We start from the raw sequence: 22,415 nt of genomic DNA, 5'->3' as shown, positions 1-22,415 counted from the left end.
CATCAACCCCGTTTTATAGATGGAGAAACTGAGGCTCAGCCCCATTCACTTACCCAGCAAGTAAGCAGTGGAGCCAGGATCTGACTTGCACCTACTGCCAGCCCTGCTTCTTCCAAGAGCTACCTTGGATGACCGAGCGCTTATTTTGGGAAGCACCTGACAGCTCCTCGTCCCCTACATGACACAAAGGTCATGGCTTAGAACTGTCAAGTCTCTTCACGATAACTTTTTATTTTTATTATTTTATTTTTCTTTTTTTACTTTTTATTTTGTTTTCTTCACTATAACTTTTTTTTAATTTTATTTTTAAACTTTACATAATTGTATTAGTTTTGCCAAATATCAAAATGAATCTGCCACAGGTATACTTTTTAAAGCGAAGATCTCTACAGTTTCCACCACTTAAGGCAGCATGTTCTGGCAGAAAGTTCATGAGCTTTGGAGACAAACTGAACTTTGGAGACAGACTGAACTAAGCAAGATTTTGGCTTTCTGACTTATAGCGACTAGATCTGGGACAGACCACTCTCTCAGAGCCCACTTTCTCATCTGCAAAATAGGCATGACAGCGCTTCTCTACAAGAGAGCTGGGAAGCTCTACTGAGATCATAAGTAACGAAAGGCTGGTTCTCTCCTCTCCTCTCGTCAGCCAAGGACCCTGAAGGGCAGGCAGGACCACATAGAGGTTCCATGGGAACCCCAAGCTCCACGACGCTGCAAACGGGTACTTCCTGCCTGTGTGTATCTCTGTTGTTCACCAACCGCCTGCCTAGCAAGTCTGGCCTGTTTCCTCCGATTCACACCTGTATCCTGGCCCAATCTGGGTGACATCTGTTCTGTCTGGATGACAGCTCCGAGGGCAAAATTCCTCCAGCGAGACAAAACCACCCTCCAAGCAACCAGAAGTCTTTTGGTTCTGGAGCTAAACACATTTTGCTAATTCATCCTAACACAGTATTTCTTACACATTATGAGTTTATCAACTAAAGCAATTGTGGAGACTGCAGAAATACAGAAAACATTTGCTATAATTGATACTTGGAGATTGTGACCTTGTAAAACTCTATAAACATATTGCCTGCATGAGAACACACAAAATTAAAATAATTGGGTGAGGTCTGAGGAGTTGTGATTTTCCTTTTTAAAATATTCTTTAATATACACAATTATCATTCAGTTTATTAAATGAGCATTCTAGAGAAAATCTGCTGAGGATGCTGACTCTTAAGCAGCACGCCCACACCATTCCTGCCCACTGCCCTCATTCTGCCTGTGGGGCCTTTGAAGGGTTCCACTCAGGGGGCTTGGACCAGCTTCCCCTGGCAGAAAGAACCAACCCAGGCTGGAAGGGGGAATTTCACAGGGACAAAGCCCTGGCTCACCCGGGGAGCTTTCCACACAGCACAGGCAGCTGGCTGCCTCTTCACACTGAGCACACTTCTGGTTGAAGCAGCGAGCCGGCACCGTGCTTCCTCCTATGGAGCCAGAGACAGAGTCAGGCCCGAGCGACAGTAACATGGACAAACTGCTTCTGAGGCTTAGATGGGAGCCAAAGGGTCTTAGCACAAGGCACACTGAACATATACATGTCCTTGGAGAGAGGCGGGTCCATCATTGCAGGCAGGACCAGAGGTCTGGGTGGGCTGAGCATCTAAGGAGAAGCAGGACATCAAGGCCAGTACCCATCACAGGCAATGAGCATCCGTGGAGCCCCCGAGGCCAGGCAGATGGCAGCATGTAGCTCAATGTGGCTTTTCGAAGAGGTATTCAAGATCCGGGGCCCGCAGTCGCTGCTCTTTGTTTTTGTTCTTAGCAAAGTCTCTCAGCAGGGTCATGACTTCGTTTTCAAATATTTCTGGGGCTGGTTTTGCTTCTGTAAGGATGGGCAAAAAGAATTACATTGGTCAGTCAACTGTCAGATATAGAAAGATATAGAACGATCTTTTTTTTTTTTTTTAAATATTTATTTATTTATTTGACCGCACGGGGTCTTAGTTGCAGCACTCAGGATCTTCGATCTTTGTTTCGGCAGGTGGGATCCAGTTCCCTGACTAAGGATCGAATCCATGCCCCCTGCATGGGGAGCACGGAGACTTAGTTACTGGACCTCAAGGAAAATCCCGATGGTATAAGGACCTTAAACCTTGAAACTCTGGCTTGGCCTAAAACCACAGTGGGTACACAGAGCAGCTGCATTCTTTCTCTGGATATACACGCAGCCTGCACCACAGGCTGGCAACCTCCGGCAGCTGGTATTTGTAAAGAGTGCTATTGGAGCAGCTGCTCTCACTTGTTTACATATTGTCCGTGGCTGCTTTTGCGCTACGATGGCAGGGCTGAGCAGTTGCCACAGAGACCATATGGCCACAAGACGACAGCATTTATTATCTGGCCCAGCGTTTATTATTTGACAAACACAGCCGACCCCTGGCCTGCCCAGCCTTGGCTGTTCTGTTTTGCTTTGCATTCGGTACTTCAGTTGTTTTTGGAATACTGTGTTTTTCCTTCTAGCCTATTAATTTCCCGAGGCAAAATTCCTTGGATATTAAGTGAAAGCAACTGATAACTCCAGTAAAATCAAAACATAAAAGAATTTACTGGAAGGCTATAACAGAGGCCCATAAAACTGACATGAACCTGTAGAACCAGATTTGGATGGAGGCAACAAAGGCACCAAGAGCAGACAGGAGGGGATGCTAGCCTCAGGGCAGCAGGAGTCTGGCGGATGCTGCACACCTCCGGCCTTTCTTTCCACCCCCAAGTCTCTCACTTAAGCAAAGCCTCCCATTGGGAAAGCTTGGGTACTAAGCTTTGGAATTACCCTCCTAGCAACACTAAACACAACGTCAGGAGAGGGCATTCCTCAAAACAAAGTCTGATTTTCCCTCATTCGGCACACAGCTGGCATCTGGTGGGCCTGGCGTCTGTTGTTTTGTGTGACCATCAGAGTAAGATGGAGGCGATTTCAGTTTCCCCCTAGAATGCTGAAAACTGGACAGAACACCCCATTCATCCCAAGAAGAAAAAGTCAGATAAACTAGAAACATCATAACTTTTTTGAAGTCATTAGAGAGCTGAGGTCACAGGCACCCAAAGAAAATAAAACATAAGGAAAGAAAGGCCCCTCAAAGGAGAAAATGGACATGAACACACATGCTCACTTGAGATAGGGCACAGGAAGAAGGGGCACTGGGCACCATACAAACAGGCAAGAATTTAGCTAAAATTGTTCATCAACTGCTGAAAGCCAAGTGTAGGTGAGCATGAGTGTAAAATCTCTGGGAGCCACAGACACAAGGGGAATCTGCCCCAGGGGGCAGGTTCTTCTCAACAACCCCTCACTGAGTATGCTCACAATGAAGACAGGGTCCAGAGCAGGAGGCTGCAGAAAGCCTCCCTCAGCAATGGAGGCCAGGAGTAGGGGAGCAGAAAAACACAGCCCCCACCCCCCAAAAGCATAAACCCCAGCCTAGTCCTTCTTCTCTACAGAACAAAAGCTTCAAGGGTCTGTGAATAGGTCAGTGAGTCCTGTCTCCTACAGGGCACATGTGAGGACCCGCTTGGGTTAGTGGAAAATCCTCTACCCCTGTGGGACCAGCAGGATCACTGAAAAAAGACCCTCCACCATGACGCATGGTCACAGGGCCGGAAGCTGGACCAGGACAACAGAGAACACCCTCCCCATCTCCCGTCCCCAAACTAACAAGCACCATCTGGAAATCAGTAGGTTTCTGCCTCTGGGGGAGGGCAACACCACGGACAGCCCTTTCGGGGCACAGAAACACAGGGAAGCGCACATGGTGAGACGTGCTGCCCTGGTGGCTCCGTGGTAAAGGATCCACCTGCCAGTGCAGAAGGCGTGGGTTCAATACCTGGGTCAGAAAGATGCCTGGAGAAGCAAGTGGCAACCCACTCCAGTATTCTTGCCTGGGAAATCACATGGACAGAGGAGTCTGGTGGGTTACAGTCCACTGGGTCTCAAAGAGTCAGATATGACTAAGCACACATGTATGCATATATACTGTAAACCCTAGGGCAATCACTAAAAAAATTATAAAGAGATATAAGAAACCAATGGTGGAGATAAAATGAAATTTTAAATACTCAAAATCCACAGAAGTAGAGGGGGAAGAGAACAAAAAACAGTAGAAATAGAAAACAACAACAACAAAAAGATGGTAAGTTTTAATTCAATCACACTGGTAGTTATATGCAAATGGCCAAAACACACCAATGAAAAGACATAAGATCAGATTAAAAAGAATGACAATATAAGCTATCTATAAGAAGCTCAACTTCAATATAAAGACAAAGATACATTAAAAGACTTCCAGGTTGGCCCTGAATATTTCCCACTCCCCTGTGTACAAGCCCTGTGGAAACTAAGTGGAAATATGGTGTATAATTTCTTGAGAAGGGTCCATTAAAAAATGGAGTGTGCTCTCTTACTCTTTTTCCCTGGCTGAAATATAGACATGACAGATAGAGCCTCGGCAGCCATCTTGAGGTCATGAGGTAGCCAACACGGGAGAGGGTGAAGGAACAAGTCAAGAGGAATCTGGCCTTAATGACTCTGAAACCCCTCTGTGCGTTCTGGAGGGCCTAACTCTGAACTTCTGTTATGAGAAAGAAAAACACAGTTCTGTCTTCCTTAAGCCACTGTTGTTTTGGGGTTCTTTTACTCACAGCCAAAGCTAACCCTAACTATACACAGTGAGAATTCATTCCTCACAAAGCTGGCGTCAAGAGAGAGACTCCCAAGGACTTCATGCTAGGCAGCCGGAACAGTCTTGTTCCACTTCATTCCTGCCCTGGTGTTTCTTCAACTTTCCCTTTGATGCTAAGAGTTTCCTATACTCTTAGCCTTAGAGAATTTCACTAAATTCTCTTTTTGCTTAAGTTAGACGCAATCAGTTTCTATTGCTTGCAAACAAAGGACCTTAACTTGTAAGACAAATTTTGCACATTTTGGAAAAATCTGAAGAGAGGTTGGGTTGAGTATCTATAAAAGAAAAACAAACTGCCCATGATACCTTTCCAGACTAAATCAGCCCACATCATCCCGTTTTTCACCTTATGCTGCTTATCATGCCTAGTACCTGTAGCCCAGTAGTAAATATCCCAGTCGTTACTGGGTTCATTAATCAGGCGATCGTAGAGGTTCAGCTGTTTCTCTGTCATGTGTTGCAGATGTTCCTTAGCGAAGAGGCTAGAGTCAAGAAAGACAAAGGTGAAAAGGCTGTCTCTAGCCAGAGAGAAGCAACCCCCATTCTCCTCTTCCCCTACCTAAGCAGGATGCAGTTTTCCAGCATTCCCCTCTTTCTGCTCTCATAGAGCAGCCGGGCTCGTTTGGTTTCTATGGATTCATCAGTTCGCTCCTGCCAGGGAGGCAAAGGGATTTCAATCATATCCTTCTGGGAATCTGTTGGGCTGTCACCTCTGTAGCAGCGTCTGCATGATGTCATGCTGAGTGAAGGAGACACTAGGCGGCGCCTTGACACAGCAAGCATCTGAAACAAAAAAGCCACAAACATCTTTTTTTTTTTCTTTTTGGCCAAGGCGTGCAGGATCTTAAGCTCCCCAATCACAGATTTGAACCCAGGTCCGTCGCAGTGAAAGCCCAAGTCTAACCACTGGACTACCAAGGAACTGCCTCCCATAAGCACCTTTTTAACAAGGATGACCATCGCTGTCATTCACTCAGCACATAAACCAGGTGCAAAATGCATCTTGTCTCCTTTAGACCTTAAGAAGTTACATTGACTTTATAATAAGTAAAGACGGAATTTAATCTTTAAAAACTGTGAACTGTTATATATCTGAAATTTATAAAATACTGTAAGTCAACTACACCTCAATTTAAAAAAAAAGAAATTATGCTGACACTGTCCCCACTTTACAGCTTAGGAAGCTGAGACTCAGAGAGGTTAAATGACTCACCAAGATCACCCAAATATTAAGAATAATTCCTGAGGGTTGGAACCCAACTCTGACTGCAAATATGTTCTTAACCAGTGCCTTCCCAGAAAGTCTCCAATGGAAATATTTTCTTCTTCCCTTGCATTCCCTTCAAATTCTCACAATATGGTCTGCATTCTAGTCACCTGCTTGTGTTAAAATCTGAGCATACAGTGATGGCAGGGTCCCTAACTCCCCAAAGTTTCCCGATATAGAGAAGGGCAAAAACTATCAAGATGCAATGAGAAGGCGGTGACGTCAGCAAGATGGTGTTAACAGGAAGCCCCACACTTTCCTTCTCCTGTGGAGACACCAACTCCCAACACATGGACCAGTTTCCTTTATAAGAAATCCAGAAACCAGCTAAGAGGCTCCTGAACCCTGCTGTGGCTGCTGCTGCTGCTAAGTCGCTTCAGTCGTGTCTGACTCTGTGCGACCCCATAGACAGCAGCCCACCAGGCTCCCCCGTCCCTGGGATTCTCCAGGCAAGAACACTGGAGTGGGTTGCCATTTCCTTCTCCAATGCACGAAAGTGAAAAGTGAAAGTGAAGTCACTCAGTCATGTCTGACTCTTAGCGACCCCATGGACTGCAGCCTACCAGGCTCTTCCATCCACGGGATTTTCCAGGCAAGAGTACTGAAGTGGGGTGCCATTGTCTTCTCCTGAACCCTAGGTGAGCACAAAAACAGCTGCATCACAGCTAGAAAATTCATGGGCCTCATTCACCACAGTCCCTGCCCCTGGCTCAGCCCAGTGCAACTGGAGAAAATTCTCAGCCACCGGCTTCTCTCTGGGGAGGGAAAGACTGAAACAGACGTCCAACACATGGCCTTTCACGGGGAGGCCTGGGTGACTAGTTTCCGTCTTGTTTGAATTGAAGTGTGACAGAAAAGGTGCCAGGTTGGGGGCTGCTGAGAACTAGGTGAGGGTTTGGACTAGCACACGCTTACTTGCCATCGCCCCTACCTGTGGCTCAGGACAAAACTAGCAGAAGAAAATCTCCAATTCTTGGCTTTTCCCTGGAGGAAGACTTGGCATGTGTGTCCAATGTTCCAACTTTTTGGGTAGCTGCCTGAAAGAAAGTTTTCTTTTTTGCCTGTCTCAGAGCACTAACAGAACCCAGTATACTCTAGATATCTGGGGGTCTCTGCAAACAAAAAGAGCTGGATGGCTTGCTGCTGCTCTGAGGACCCATGGTACAGCAGACAGAGGCCAACAGAAAGAAAAAGGAGCATGCATCCCAAACTCCTGCTTTCCAAGGAGCTGTACAAGAGACTAATTTCCGTCTTGGCCAACCTGCAGCACTCACGGGACCTGGGGTACTCTAGAAGACTGGAATGGGCTGAGAAGAGTTGGGAAGCTTGCGGCAGCTACAGAGAACCTGCAGTGCCATAAACAGACACAAGAGGGAGCCAGAGGTTATGAGCACTTGAAAAAAGCCAGCAAATCCCTTTGGTTGGGAATTTACATGTACAAGTCTAGAGAAGACATTTCCATACAAAAAGTTTGAGAGACCCCAAGATTCTCTGGCAGAACTGATGCAAAAGATCTTGTACAAAGAAAAGACTGGGAGGTGGTTACTTTTTCAAATGCATGGATCTAAGCACAAAGCTCCAAGGTGCATGAGAAAGAGCAAAACAAGGCCTAACCAAAGATACAAAATAAACTTCCAGCAACCAATCCTGGAAACAGACATATATGAATTACCTGACAAATAACTCAAAAAAAGTTGTCATCAAGATGTTCAGTGAGCTGAGGAAAACAACACATAAGCAAAATGAGAATACTGATAGAAAAAAAAATGTTTTTAAATTGGAACTAAAGAATAACAATTTTTGAAAAATTCACCACAGAACTTAAGCAGCATACTTGATCAACCAGAAAAAAAATCAGTGAACATAGTTTACTTGAGACTACTCATTCAGAGGAAGAAAATGAAAAACAAATGAGTGAGATAAGCTTGTGAGACATCACCAACCTGACCAATATAAATACTATGGGAGTCCCAGGAGGAGAAAAGAGAAAGGGGCGGGAAGAGTACTTGAAGGAAAAATGGCTCAAAACTTCCCAAACTGGGGGAAAGAAATGGACATCCAAATTGAAGCAGCAGATGACATTATCCTTATGGCAGAAAGTGAAGAGGAACTAAAGAGCCTCTTGATGAAAGTGAAAGAAGAGCATGAAAAAGCTGGTTTAAAGTTCAACATTCTTTTTAAAAAAACTAAGTTCATGGCATCCAGTCCCATCACTTCATGGCAAACACATGGGGAAACAATGGAAACAGTGACAGACTTCTTTCTGGGCTCCAAAATCACTGCAGATGGTGAGTGCAGCCATGAAATTAAGACGCTTGCTCCTTGGAAGAAAAGCTATGACAAACCTAGACAGCATATTAAAAAGCAGAGACATTACTTTGCCAACAAAGGTCTGTATAATCAAAGTTATGGTTTTTCCAGTAGTCATGTATGGACGTGAGAGTTGGACCATAAAGAAAGCTGAGCGCCGAAAAATTGATGCTTTTGAACTGTGGTGTTGGAGAAGACTCTTGAGAGTCCCTTGGACAGCAAGGAGATCCAATCAGTCAATCCTAAAGGAAATCAATCCTGAATATTCAGGGAAGAACTGATGCTGAAGCTGAAGCTCACCTGATGTGAAGAACTGACTTATTAGAAAAGGCCCTGATGCTGGGAAAGTTTGAAGGCAGGAGGAGAAGGGGCAACAGAGGATAAGATGGTTGAATGGCATCACCGAGTCAATGGACATGAGTTTGAGCAAGCTCTGGGAGCTGGTGATTAACAGGGAAGCCTGGCTTTTTGCAGTCCATGTGGTCACAAAGAGATGGACACTGAGCGACTGAACAAACAAAAAGGAGCCAAAGGACAGTAGATAATAACACAAAAGCATACGAAAGCATAAAGCTCACTGGTAAAAGTAAATTATGACAAACACAGGCTACTGTAACACTGCAATGATGGTAGGTAAATCACATTTAATTCTGACTTAAAAGTTAAAGACATTTAAAAAAAGCTATAAAATATACTAGTGGATACAGAATAAAAGGTCATTGTAATATCAATAACATAAGGTGGGAATAGTAAAAGAGAAGTTTTCGGATGAGACTGAAGCTATTATCAGCTTAAAATACATTATAAAATGCTTAATGCAAGCCCTATGGTAACCACAAAGGAAACATTTATACACAATAGAAATGAGAAAGGAATCACAGCATGTCTATAGAAAAATATCAATAAAACACAGAAGATGACAGCAAGAGAGGAAAAGGACACAAAGCTACAAAATAGAAAACAATGAACAGAATGGCAACTCTAGGTCCTTCTCTATCAGTAATATTTTAAAGGTAAACAGATTAAACCCCCCAATCAAAAGACACACAGAGACTGAAGGGATTTTTAAAAACCCACAAAATCCAACTATATGCCTTACAAGAAACTCATTTTAGATGCAGGCTGAAAGTGAAAGTGTGAAACACATTCCACTGCAAATAGAAACCAAAAGAGAGCACAGATGGCCCTACTTTCACTAGACAAAATCAACTTTAAGTCAAAAGTATCAAAAGAGATTTTAAAAGGCCATGAAATAATGATGAAAGGGTCAACTCACCAAAAAGCTACAACAATTATACATACAACCAACATCTGAACACCCAAATATATGAAGCAAATATTGACAGACCTGAACGGAGAAATTGCAACACAATAGTTGGGGATTTCAAAAGCCACTTTCAATATGCATAGAACACCCAGAAAGAAGATCAGTAAGGAAGTAGAGGACAGGAACAACACTGTAAGCCAAATGGGCCAAACATACATACACAGAACATTCCACCCAACAGGAGCAGAATACACATTATTTTCAAGCACTCTAAGAATATTCTCCAGGACAGAGAGCATGTTAGGTTACAAAACGAGTTTTAACAAAAAAGATCGAAATCATACAAGGCATCTTTTCTGACCACAACAGAATAAAACTAGAAATCAAGAGCACAAAGAAAACTGGAAAATTCACAAATAAGTGAAAATTGAACAACACCCTCACTCTTGAACTGGGTCAAAGGAGAAATCAAAAGGGAATCAGAAAATATCTGGAGACAAAAACACATCACAAAATCATGAAATTGGCAAAGAGCAGTATTAAGAGAAAAATTTACAGTGTTAACAGCCTATATTCAAAACGAAAAAAGATCTTATGAAACCATGTGAAATCACGACAGACACTAGAGAAGATTTAAAAAGAACAGAGAGGCTTAAGAACAGAGACAAAAAGCGCCCAGAAGCTGTCCGGCCAGTACCACCTGCAAATAGGTGAAATCTGAATTGGGTCTCTCACGAAGACTGATGGTTCAACGATATTGCGAGACAAGCACACAGCGGGCTCAGGCCAGGGTGGATGTAACCTGAATCTCCTACGTTGCAAGATCAACCTCTCCTTGGGTCTGCCCTTGCCTGGGCTATGTAAGACAGATAGATGCTTCTCTAGGTATCCACAACTTCAGAGGAAAACGAGACACAGTTCCCACCCTGGCCTGCCCAGGAGTCTAGAACCCCCCCCCCCCCCCATTCTCCTCACCCGCGCAAGAGCCGGGAAGACAGCGACCACCGCCATTTTTCCCGACCCGCATCAAAGGCCTACAGCCCAGCCACTTCCGGATACTTTCGAACACCAGGGCCTCAGACAGCGGCGCCGAAGACTTGAGCAGGAAGATGCGTCCTCGCGTATGGCGGAAGTGGCTGTGCGTGTGACGCCGGCGGCGGGGGGGGGGGGCGGGACCTGCGGCCGAGAGCGGTTCGCGCGCTTCGGGCCTAGTCCAGACTCGCCGCCGCCGCCGCCATATTCCCGGTAACGGGGGCGCGCGGCCGGGGGCCGGCTGGGCCGGAAGAGGGCTCGGGGACGGCGCTGAGGCGGGGAGGGGGTCGGTTGAGTTTGCGACAACCGGAGTTGGCGGGCGGCGGGAGGCGCGGGCCTTTGAGGGAGGGGGCCGAGGGCGTCGGGCCGGGTCTGTGGGGAGGGAGCGGGGCGGGCCTAGCCGGGGGCGAGGACTAAGGCCTGGGTGGGGAGCGGAGGTAGCTGGAGCTCCGGGAGCCGCAGGGACTCCTAGCCCGGGCTGCTTGGGGCCTCGGCAGGTGCGGCGGGCTGGGCCTGCGGGCTTCGCCGCGGTCGTTCTTCGCAGCGCCATCCGAGGGCCCGTAGGAGCAGAGGCCTGGACTTTCTCGTCGCGCCACGGGCAGCTGCGGCGCAGCTCCGGTCGGGCCCGAGGGTGATGGGCAGCGAGCCCCGCGAGCCCCGGTGGCCTGGGAGAGCGAGGGGCGGCGCGAGGCCGGGGGCGGGGCGGAGCGGGTGGGGCCGAGCTCGGACTGCCGGGATGCTGCGTCTCTGGAGACGGGAGGTTGGCAACCAGTGCCCTCCTTCCAGCCCGGGACCCTTATGCCTTGTAACTCTTGCTTCTTTCTGGATACCGCAGTGGCATCTTTCTTGCCTTGTCCGTTCTCCGGGCGCGAGATCTTCCTTCCGAAGCCATGTCAGAAGGAGTTGACTTGATTGATATATACGCTGATGAAGAATTCAATCAGGTGAGGAGTCCTCGGGAACAGTGGGATTTTCCTGTATCAGGCGAGGAATCTCTTGCAGCAAACTTGCAGGGGTCCCAAGCTCTGTCAGTGGTTGAAGATTTGCTCGGCCTGAACACACGTCTGTCAAATCTAAAATCTTCCTCTAGCACAGACTTTCAAGACATATGCCTATTCCGTTTTATGTCAACTAAAGCCTGCAGGCTTAATTTTAAAACCTTTGATTTAAGAGCAAATAAAAATTAGGTTTAATAGAGTGGTATATCATCAACCTGTGGAACTTGCTCCTCCAGGAAGCCAGAGTTGAACGTCAGTCTCCTGGAAGACTGGCCACATTTAAAAATCAGAATTAGGTGTTCTGTAGCATCTACGAAGGCAATGTTGATACGTGTTCCTTTGAGAGTCTCTCAAATGGCAGCTGGAGAAATGTAGTACCCCTTCCCTCTATAAGGCAGTGCAAGTATGAAAGATAACTTTAACTTTTAATGTTAGTTGTTTTCCAGTTGTTTTCAGCCTGCCTTCTTTCAGAAGTAGCTTGACTCTGGTCTTGAGTAGTCCATAGGCTTTTTAATGTTAGTTTTTTAGTAATACACTTTATTGATGATGTAATTGGTGGGAGGAGGTAAAGGTATTGGACAAACCAGTTCAGAAGCAGATAGAGACCCACTCACATACTCTTGAGTTCAGTTTGTTGATCTCTTTATGATATGTCAAGAAAATTATACAGTGATCTCCCTTGAAACAATCATCTCATATACAGGTCAATTCAGAAAAGATCTCAAGAATGTTCCAAAGTCTGTATTTAAAACTTAATATCCTGCCTGGATTATTTTCAGCACTATTCTCTTGAGTAAACTGGTTTTTCCCATTTTCATCTTTCAATGGCTATATGTAAGGACCTATAAAGAGGATTTAAAAAACAAAATCAGGCTAGAGAAGGAAAGCGGAGAAGGCAATGACAACCCATTCCAGTACTCTTGCCTGGAAAATTCGATGGATGGAGAAGCCTGGTACTGGTAGGCTGCAGTCCATTGGGTCGCTAAGAGTCAGACACGACTGAGCGACTTCACTTTCACGCATTGGAGAAGGAACTGGCACCCCCTCCAGTGTTCTTGCCTGGATGATCCCAGGGATGGGGGAGCCTGGCGGGCTGCCACCTATGGGGTCGCACAGAGTCAGACACGACTGCAGCGACTTAGCAGCAGCAGCGGCAGAGAAGGAAAGTGCTCTGATTGGACCCTGACTTTTTTTTTTAACTTCTATTTTGTACTGGGGTATAGCCTATTAACAATGTTGTGATAGGGAAGGGACTCAGCCACACATGTATCTGTTCTCTGCCAAACGTCACTCATATTCAGGCTGCCATAAAACATTGAGCAGAGTTCCATGTGCTATACAGTATGGACCCTGACTGATGTGAAGCAGCAGACAAGGTTTATATATGCCATTATGTGCCGTTTCTTTCACTTGGCAAAAGTTGATCATTTTCCCATGTCTTCTCAGGCAAACTGCAGTTGTCTACATGTGGCTGCTGCTTAACTTAAATACATGAAAATCTTTCTTTAAATTTCAAATAAGTCAATTATTTATGGATAAAAAGAAAGACTTAGCATATTTAGTTACTATTTACTTTCCTGAATTTTTCATATTTGAATCAAGACTCGTACTACTTTTTATGTTATTCTTTTAAATATAAGATAGCAAGAAAAAAGTCTCCTTTAATTCTTTTCTATTATTAATTTTAAAAACATCGTTTCCCCTTAATTTCATTATCTGTGGGTTGATGACAATACTGCTGATGATTCACTCTGGGAAATGGGTAGAACAGGGTCCTAGACCACAGGTCTAGCCACATGTGGTCTGAGAAGTGAGATTTCATAATCTCTTAAGCAGTATAGCTTGTTGGTCATAGACAAGACAGGTCTCATCCACTGAGTTGTTATCTCAACAATTTGATCTCTGGTCTCCTCAGTTAAATAGGACTTTTTTGTGTGTGAAATCAAGTAGATGTTTGTACTGAAACGACAATTTGGTACTTGGTTATGTTGAAGAAAGTATAGATTTTAAATGTTTTATGTCCTGGGGAAAGTCAGGAAAGGGTGCTTTCCCCCCCCACAAATGAGTTAATTTTAGCAAAGCTGGTTTTAGTAGAATTTGGAAGCTGCTGGAGAAGTGGTAAAAGCTCTGTTTGACTGGGATTCTTAGACATAAGCTTAGATTGAAGGCCAACAGTACAGATTGTGTTTTAGAATGTTACAGGAATGTTACTAATTCACCCCAACTTACCCCTCCCTGCACAAGAACCTTGTCATGTGTACTTTGCTCCCCAGGGGAAATAAGCACTGTTCCTAGATGGAACCCTGTGGTGCCGACTCCAGATATGTTACAGTGTGTGCTGCAAAATCGTCTTTTGCAGAGCTGCTTCGCTCCTGTTACAGAGGGAAACTTGGAGTTCTTAGGGTCTCTCTCAGGCTGAGGAGAGCAACTCGGAAAGTGACTGAAAGCTGCCGTCCCTGCTGAGTGTTTGGTCTCTTTTCTGTTTCTAGTGCTGAGACGGGCGCTTTGCACAGTATGCTCAGTTTCCTCAGCAAATAGTTACTGAGCTACTTCTGTTTGCTAGGCATCGTATTAGAACTAGTGAGATAAAAGGGGGAAGATGGATTTGTGTGCTCAAGAGGTTCCATTCCTGGTGGTCAACAGCAACGGACGGTGATAGGGAAGGAGAGTGAAGTGAGAATTGTGGAAATAGTAATCACAAAGCCAAGAGCATTGAGCTTTGGTTACAGTTATAAGAAAATTAAGTCACATAGGTTGCTTTAAGAAAAAGCTTTATTACTGTGTCTTCCCTGGTGGCTCAAACAGTAAAGAATCTGCCTGCAATGCAGGAGGCCTGGGTTCGATCCCTGGGTCAGAAGATCCCCTGGAGAAGGGAATGGAAACCCACTCCAGTATTCTTGCCTGGAGAATTCCATGCACAGAGGAGCCTGGTTGGCTGAAGTTCATGGTGTCACAAAAGAGTCAGACATGACTGAGTGACTAACGCTTTAGATATCAGGAAAGGGCTGGCAAGTAGGAACATTGAGCATTCAGGTGGGGAAGTTCTTATTTAAATTCAAAATCGTGCAAGTTCTTTTTTGTAAACCAAGAAGCTTCCTGAGACAATCACAGCTATTCCTCTGCTATAAAATGGAAACTTCTCTCTGGTATTAATTTAGTATTAAATACATCTTTTCTAATCTCCTTGAAATGAAATCCTTAACACCAATGCCTGTAAAATACTGTATTTTTCACTTAATTTGTAGAATTAGATTTTGCTTTAGCTGCATAAATAATCAGCTCACTTGGTAATCAGAAAAACCTCAGGTCCTTACCTCTTTTCTTGTCTTAGCCCCTTGATGTTGCTAGAAGATTTAGATGCAAATACATCTTGATAACATTATTTCTTCAACAAAATCTTCAACAGAATCCTCAATAGGTCTGCCATATGCATCAGAACAGTTCCTCCAAAATTCTTTGAACTGAGGTTCTGTGGCCCAGAGAGACCATTTGAATCTTGTGACAATTTTGCATTCCTTGAATCCTTTTGTATTTCTTAAAGTGGTAAAATAATCCATACACCAGAGTCTTCTGGGATTGGGACTGTCATATTCTCTAAGGAACCCCGAAAGAGTAGATTGTTCACTGAGGCTTACGGTATGGGAAATTTCCTGGTGATACCTTTGATCTCTGAGCTGCCCATGTCTGCATGTTAACTACTCAGTTATCAGCAATAGTCTTTGTATTAAAACGTTTCAACATGCATCTCTGAATCATAGATCATGGAAAGAATGCCACTTTGGTTCCACTGACCGTACAAGATTGTGAGTTTCCTTATTTAAGTTCCGTTTCACAATCCTTGATTAATTATAAAAAAAAAAAAAGTTATCCTGGTTTGAAGTAGTGTTGTTTTAGGGTTAGAGGATTGAAGAGGATCAAGTGGTTTCTAGGTCTTTTCTACACCTTGAACCATAAGAGCAAGTCATATGTAGTGCATGAATAAATAAATGATTTGTCTAGAGTTATGATTGTTTGAGACTTAGACTGTCAAATATTTTACACACAAAATATTGAGTTACTAGCTGTGACTTTCTTCACCTTTTAAATTCATTATCCACCCTGTACTCTCCAGTGTTAGCAGTTCCCCATCATACTCATCTTTTTTTATGCAAGGTCCTTATTTATAGATTTGACTACCTAAGATAGTCTTCTTGTGTTTATTTACCTCCCTGATTCTTTTTCAGGCTCTTCTCTTTCTGAGATTTTTACAAGGTTCAAGCTCTTTTCCTTTGGGCTTCTTAACAGTATCTGTAACATTTGAAGTTATTTACATTATCTTGCTGTGGATGTTCTTCCCTTTTACTTCAGATAAACTGAGAACTATAAGATTGTTTCCAAAAGTTTCTGTTGGTATGTAGGTCTAAGAATGTATTTTGTAGTGAGTCCTCTAGTTGCACTCCAGAATCAGGAATTCTTGTGATGGATTTGAAGGGAGAAAGTTACTGCAGCTTCCGCACCTGAGGTGCATTAGGAGAGATGATTCACCTTCAAGGAACTAAGCAAGTTGCCAAATAAGGTTCTTTTTTTATTCCCTTTGTATGGATCTTTATTCCCATTTTTAAAAGACAGCAATGACATGAATGAGCTATAGTGTCCCTAAAACACTCCAATGTCTCCTTGTATCTGTTTTTTGGCAGTTTCATCTTTAGCACTGTTTGGATGTTTGGACTATTACCTGGGGGGTGGCGGGGGGAAACAACTTGTCTGATCCTTAAAAGATCCTCTCTAAGATAATAACACTGAAAACTCTGAAACATTAAGTTCCCTTAATAGTAGTTCTTATGATTTTAGGAGTTTTGATATGTGTTACCTTGGTCTGCTATAATACTAAAAATGGGCTGACTTGTAAACAACAAATTTATTTCTCACAGTTCCAGAGGCTAAAAGACTGAGATCAGGTTTGTGTTCTGGTGAGCAGCCTCTTCCAGTTGCAGCCTCTGCCAGCTTGTATCCTCACATGATGGAGAGCAGAGCAAGCAAGCTCTAATTCTTACAAGGGCACTAATACATTTCATAGGCTCCACCCTCAAGACCTCATCTCATTTTAATTACCTCTCAAAGGCCCCGCCTCCTAATACCATCACACTGGGGAACAGTGTTTCAATGTGGGTGTGTGTGCTCAGTCATTTCTGACTCTTTGTGACCCTATGGACTCCTCTGTTCATGGGACTCTCTAGGAAAGAATACTGGAGTCGGTTGCCATGCCATCCTCCAAGGGATCTTCCCAACCCAGGGATTGAACCTGTCTGTGTCTTCTGCATTGGCAGGTAGATTCTTTACCACTGTGCCACCTGGGAAACCCTTCAAGGAGGTGTGTTGCGGGGCGCGGGGGGGGGCCACATTCAGTCTGTAACAGTAATATATAACACAGACAAAAAGTGTATCTCACCTATCTTCCAGAATGCACGTTCATATTATAAATGGTTAGTGTAATACAGCTTTATGATATGGGTGCTTGTTCTGTTTCCTGAGCTTTATGTTTTAGAAAACTTTGACTGCTTTTGTATATCATTAGATATCTCTGGTATTGTTCAGAGATGTTTCTTATATAAACGTCATGGTAATGTGTTGGATCTGCACGTCATGCACTAGAACGTATAAAGGAAAATCCCCCAATTATTCACTTCCTTTTTATTTTATTTATTTTTTGATGGTTAATAGAAAGATGGGATTATATACTGTGAGCTTTAGAGCGTTATTAAGTAGAATAGTAAGTTTTGTCTAACTCTTGATTTTGGAAATAGTGTAAGATGTTGAAAATTTCATTGGTATAAATGTGGTCTTGGGAAGCTGGCTTCCTGATAACAATAGCAGATGTATCTCTGTGCATTCTTGCTGTGCTGTGCTTAGTCTCTCAGTCGTGTCTGACTCTTTGCAACCCCATGGACTGCAGTCCAACAGGCTCTTCTGTCCTTAGGGATTCTCTAGGCAAGAATACTGGAATGGGTTGCCATGCCCTCCTCCAGGGGATATTCCCAACCCAGGAATTGAACCCAGCTCTCCCATGTGTTGCAGGCGGATTCTTTACTGACTGAGCCACCAGGGAAGCCCTGTGCATTCTTAGTGTGCTTGTTTAATTGTCCTGTACATTTTGAGTCTCACGGTTGATTAAAGCTAGAAACACTACAGACTCCTAATAGGGTCTTAAGAGAAACACCTACATAAACATAATTTTTACAATTGTTTTACATGGGGAAGTTTTTTGAGTATGACAGGAAGTTTTTGTATGTTTTACAAAGTATTTGACTGTGGATTGTAAGTAAATGCGAGTAAAATAGAATGAACAAAATGAAAGGTTTTCAAACCCACCTTTGCCAATGCCTCGTCTCTTAGGACCCAGAATTCAACAACACAGATCAGATTGACCTGTATGATGACGTGTTGACAGCCACTTCACAGCCCTCAGATGACAGAAGCAGCAGCACTGAGCCACCTCCTCCTGTTCGCCAGGAGCCATCTCCCAAGCCCAATAACAAGACCCCTGCAATTCTGTACACCTACAGTGGCCTGCGCAATAGGCGAGCTGCTGTCTATGTGGGCAGTTTCTCCTGGGTGAGCATGGGTAACCAAAAAGGCTTGGGTGGGCTGGAGGGAGAGCACTGGGAGGTGATGGCATTTTCAGAAACCACTGTTGCACTGTTTTGTGCTCTGATGGGGTTGGATTTCTTTTTCCTGGGATCAGGTTGGATTGATCTCTGAAAGAGAACTATCCTGAGGACGTACTGGTGCCGAAGAAAGCAATGATTAAGTGGGTAGTTGCTTTTTCTGCCATCTTGTTACCGCCCCTGACCCTGGGGCTTTATGTCTACCAGGGTCATCTGTGGGATGAGATTTCAGAGTGAACACCTTGAACTCTTGGTGGTCATTAGATGGTCCTGTGATAATGATGGGTGAGAGGGAGCAAAGACCTTGATAGCTGTAGTACACTCGGGGTAGGTGGTGATTGTTGTTTTGCAAAAGTTATTGTGTGACATGTTTTGGGGCTGGTGATGGGAGGTGGTTTTTTCCAAGTTAAGAATTGTATATACTGAGGGGGAAGTTGTTGACAGTGATCAACTCTGGCCTGTCAGATCTCCAACTAAAAGCTGCTAGTAATCAGTGTTTGAACTGATGATCCACATGGCAGTCAGAGTTAAAATAGGTTTTAATATTCTTAGTTTCAGATACGGGGATTGGGGCAGAGGTGGGTGGTTTGCAGTTCTGTCTGGGTGAGGACAATATTAAAACCTGCTCTCATTGACATCCTGATGGCCTTCTGGGTTTCCTTTGGGGGGTCGTGGTTATGACTAGACTCCTAGGTTTGGGGGAAGGGTTTGGGACATTCTGGGGGAGGGGGTATACCTCTTGACATTTCTTCCTTTTCCATCTTGCCGGCCCCAGTGGACCACAGACCAGCAGCTGATCCAGGTTATTCGCTCTATAGGAGTCTATGATGTGGTGGAGTTGAAATTTGCAGAGAATCGAGCAAATGGCCAGTCTAAAGGGTGAGGTCTGGATTTAAGAAGCCCCTTTTAGTTTGTAACCATTGGGATAACAGATCTGTACTGTTACTTTGGCCCTGTAATTTAATCCCTCCCACCCTGGCCCAGTTTACTGCCTTGGTTTTGACAAACCACCTTAGAATGGGGACCTCATTGTGAGGTAGGGGAACATCCATCCATTGAAGGGCAAAGAAAGCTGGTTTCTAATTTGAAATAAATGGTAACATTTTAGGCTGACACTTTTTGTTGTTGATAGTTTTGTATATATAATATAAGCAGGGTATCCTTTGCTTTACCAAAAGTGGAAGAGAATTTCTGTGTTTCTCTCTTGATTGTTTAGTAGATCTCACACATTTTTAATTTTTCTTCCTCAAGGTATGCTGAGGTGGTGGTAGCCTCTGAAAACTCTGTCCACAAATTATTGGAACTTCTGCCAGGAAAAGTTCTTAATGGAGAAAAAGTGGATGTGAGGCCGGCCACCCGGCAGAACCTGTCACAGTTTGAGGCACAGGCTCGGAAACGTGAGTGCGTCCGAGTCCCAAGAGGGGGTACGTGGAGACCATCTGTATGAAAGGGGGGTATTTTGTGGGTTTGTTTTCTGTGCTGTAGGCTTGGTCTACATTGTGGAGGAGTTTGAGGGAGGGTGGTAGTGATTATGGGTGGCAGCATGGCAGTGGGTGAGCTAAAAGTGAGACTTGTGTGCCAGGAGTCAGGTAGTTCAGGTTATGCATTTCTGCTGCTAACTCATGTGGCCTTGGGCAAGTCACTTTACTGTTTAGGGCCTACTTCCCCATTTGAACTGGACACAGTGTATAAAGTTCCTGTCACCTCTGAATTATGTGTTTACTATTTAAAAAATCAGTATATAGCAAATGGACTTACTTGTAAGACATGTTTCTCTATCAAATACTAAACAACCACAGTAAAATACAAATATGGTTACATAAAGATGGCTGTAATCTTGTTATAAACATACATTGGAAGGTACTCTTTAAGGAATCGACTGAAAGAAATGCTGGAGAGTAAAAATTTAACAGTGTTTTTCCAGCATTGACCAGGGGGGTTGGGTACCCTTTTGATTACCTGCTATTTTAGTTTGCTTGGCAAGTGTTTCCCATTAGTAAAGGATGTTGCATCATGCCACATTAGCCTGATGATGGTATGCCTTAAGCTCACGTTATTCCCTTTATTCTGACCCCGTTCTCACCAAGCCATCTTCTGATACTAATTTGGTTTCCCAACTAGGGTCTCCTACTGGGAAGAGAATGCACTGACCAGGTGACACGAGTATTCCAGTCTGCTTGGCAGTTGTATTTCTCATTGTAAATCACAAAATTGGCATTCTGGTTTAAGAATCAGTCTCTTGTGAATTTGAATAGTGTGAATCAATCTCCTAGGGTCCAGTCACCCCTGGGCCACTGTTAAAATCAGTGTCTGAACCTGTGAAACCTGGGAACCAGCTTTGGATTGTCATGACCTCACAAGGTGCAGCTACCCTGCAAGGCCCTGCCTGAAACAGCCAACTGCCATTACTTGCCTCTTACTACAGTGGGGGTGATGGCAAAGTTTTGTTACCTACTTTCTGTAACTGCTTAAGTCCTTTTCTCAAAACAGTGCCTTGTGTTGATTGAGTAGTCTACTGGGACCTTGGATAGATTGATTGAAGGTGGAAATATGGTCACTTAACTCTTGCATAGGAATAGCTATGTTCTTATAACTAGATTGAGAGCCTAGATGGAAGTGTTGTGAGCTCCTATTGCTCTGTATTAGAGGACACAACTTTTTTCCTTGATAACATGAATTTTCAGAGTCCATTCTGTTTCAGAGTCTTTGTATGATTCAGCCCTCTTCTGACTTCCGTAAGATGTATAATTTTACATTTATATTGAACACCTAATTGTCCTAGCACCACTGGGCTGTTTACTCCTGGGTTTTACCTTTCTTTGCTGGAATGATGATGGTGATTGAATTGTTTTTCTGCTCTGTCATGTTGATATAGTTGGACCCTGTTAATTCACTCAGTACAGCTGGTTGACATAGTCTGCTTAAAAATGGTTGCTACTCTTGGGACTTGTAGCCATAGCTACCAAAAAAAAAAAGAAAAAAACCTTTGCTGATGTGGGAACAGGAGCTGGGAAGGTAGCTAACTTTCAGGGGATTACACTTGCTAGTATTCTTTCTTCAGTTTGAGAGAACTCAGGGAAGAAGCAAGTTGCCATATGTGTGAGACATGAAAAGCACGAGAATGCTGGGGTAGGCACTGGTGATATACTACATTAGAGAAACCAAGGTGGTTGCCAAAGGGATTAATTCCACTTAATGCTTTCATCGGGAGTTAGGGTTTACTAACAAGTTTTTGTTTAAGGAGCACTCTTCTTTTCTCCTCTTCACACTTGTCTCCTAATGGCATCGTTTTACATCCAAGACTCCCAAGGCCATGTGATCACATTCTTCTGTTGGATTTCATATCAACCAGGCTGAGAGTAGACTATTAAATTGGAAAAAGGGAACAAGTTTAACCCAAGTGACTCAACGGTATCACAGCCATGTTTCCAGCAGTATGCAGACATGTTTTGAGTCCATTTTGCACAATGATATAACCACTGAACCATGATCATGTTCCTAGAAGGCTGCCCTGTGGGGTAGAGGGTTTGGACTGTTGAAATATAGTAGGAATTTCCCAGATTTCAGACATATTTTGTACCAAGCTTTTGCAAGGAGTCCCTGATGTCAGCTGTGTGCCATCTGCTCATTCTATGGGCTGATCTCATATGACCCCTGGTAGCTCAGACAGTAAAGCGTTTGCCTACAATGTGGGAGACCTGAGTTCGATCCCTGGGTCGGGAAGATCCCCTGGAGCAGGAAATGGCAACCCCCTCCAATATTCTTGCCTGGAAAATCCCATGGACTGAGGAGCCTGGTAGGCTACAGTCCATGGGGTCGCAAAGAGTGGGACACGACTGAGCGACTTCACTTTTTTGGCTTATCTCCCACTTTCTCTCATTTAACTTCTAGTCTTCCACTTCTTGTTCCGTGTCTCTTCCTCATCCCAGTTACCAGTTTTGGTACTTGGATGGAAGAAGTGTTGTTCATGCCCTGCCTGTCCCTCCTTTCCTCCAAATTTACTGGCCAAAGTGCCAAGGCAAAGAGAAAATTTCAAATAGATAGCAGGATAGAAAAGGGTAACTATTACAAGCCCAAGGAAAGAGTCCCTGAACTCCTACCAGAGAAAATTGAGATTTTTAATCTGCTTGAATCCAGCTAAACAGTAATGAACATATTTCAGCACTGTCA

At 44.0% G+C, this 22,415-nt stretch overlaps 3 protein-coding genes across 8 annotated transcripts in view; 1 reads left to right on the top strand and 2 right to left on the bottom strand.

Moving 5' to 3' along the window:
* Positions 1-1,132: 1,132 nt before the first annotated feature.
* On the bottom strand, positions 1,133-10,670 carry SDHAF2 (succinate dehydrogenase complex assembly factor 2). 2 transcript variants are annotated; one of them, XM_005226955.5, is made up of 5 exons: positions 10,547-10,634; positions 6,926-7,031; positions 5,287-5,510; positions 5,100-5,209; positions 1,133-1,873 (listed from the first exon to the last, which is right to left on the bottom strand). In XM_005226955.5, the coding sequence occupies exons 3-5, from the start codon at positions 5,508-5,510 to the stop codon at positions 1,743-1,745; spliced, it is 465 nt and encodes a 154-aa protein (XP_005227012.1). In that variant the 5' UTR covers positions 6,926-7,031; positions 10,547-10,634; the 3' UTR covers positions 1,133-1,742. The 2 variants fall into 2 exon arrangements, with proteins under 2 accessions (XP_005227012.1, NP_001070513.1); NM_001077045.2 differs by lacking the exon at positions 6,926-7,031 and having other exon boundaries at positions 10,547-10,670.
* Positions 10,671-10,735: 65 nt separating this feature from the next.
* Positions 10,736-22,415, top strand: part of CPSF7 (cleavage and polyadenylation specific factor 7) — a 22,799-nt gene continuing 11,119 nt past the window's right edge. For 2 of the 5 annotated variants that reach the window (XM_003588033.6, XM_059883082.1), the window contains exons 1-5: positions 10,736-10,816; positions 11,439-11,547; positions 17,974-18,192; positions 19,021-19,124; positions 19,497-19,669. In XM_003588033.6, the coding sequence (XP_003588081.1) occupies positions 11,494-11,547; positions 17,974-18,192; positions 19,021-19,124; positions 19,497-19,669 (550 nt within the window). In that variant the 5' untranslated portion in view covers positions 10,736-10,816; positions 11,439-11,493. Of the gene's footprint in view, positions 10,890-11,438; positions 11,548-17,973; positions 18,193-19,020; positions 19,125-19,496; positions 19,670-22,415 lie in introns of all 5 variants that reach the window. The other 3 variants (XM_002699281.7, XM_024987565.2, XM_005226959.5) reach the window with 3 other exon arrangements.
* Positions 19,664-22,415, bottom strand: part of TMEM216 (transmembrane protein 216) — a 24,733-nt gene continuing 21,981 nt past the window's right edge. The window contains exon 5 of the mRNA XM_015461231.3: positions 19,664-21,609. Within this exon, the coding sequence (XP_015316717.1) occupies positions 21,585-21,609 (25 nt within the window). The 3' untranslated portion in view covers positions 19,664-21,584. The remainder of the gene's footprint in view (positions 21,610-22,415) is intronic.

The sequence above is a fragment of the Bos taurus genome, chromosome 29 (genome assembly GCF_002263795.3).
Source record: "Bos taurus isolate L1 Dominette 01449 registration number 42190680 breed Hereford chromosome 29, ARS-UCD2.0, whole genome shotgun sequence".
Lineage (NCBI taxonomy): Eukaryota > Metazoa > Chordata > Mammalia > Artiodactyla > Bovidae > Bos > Bos taurus.
This window is presented reverse-complemented; position numbering and strand designations above follow the sequence as displayed.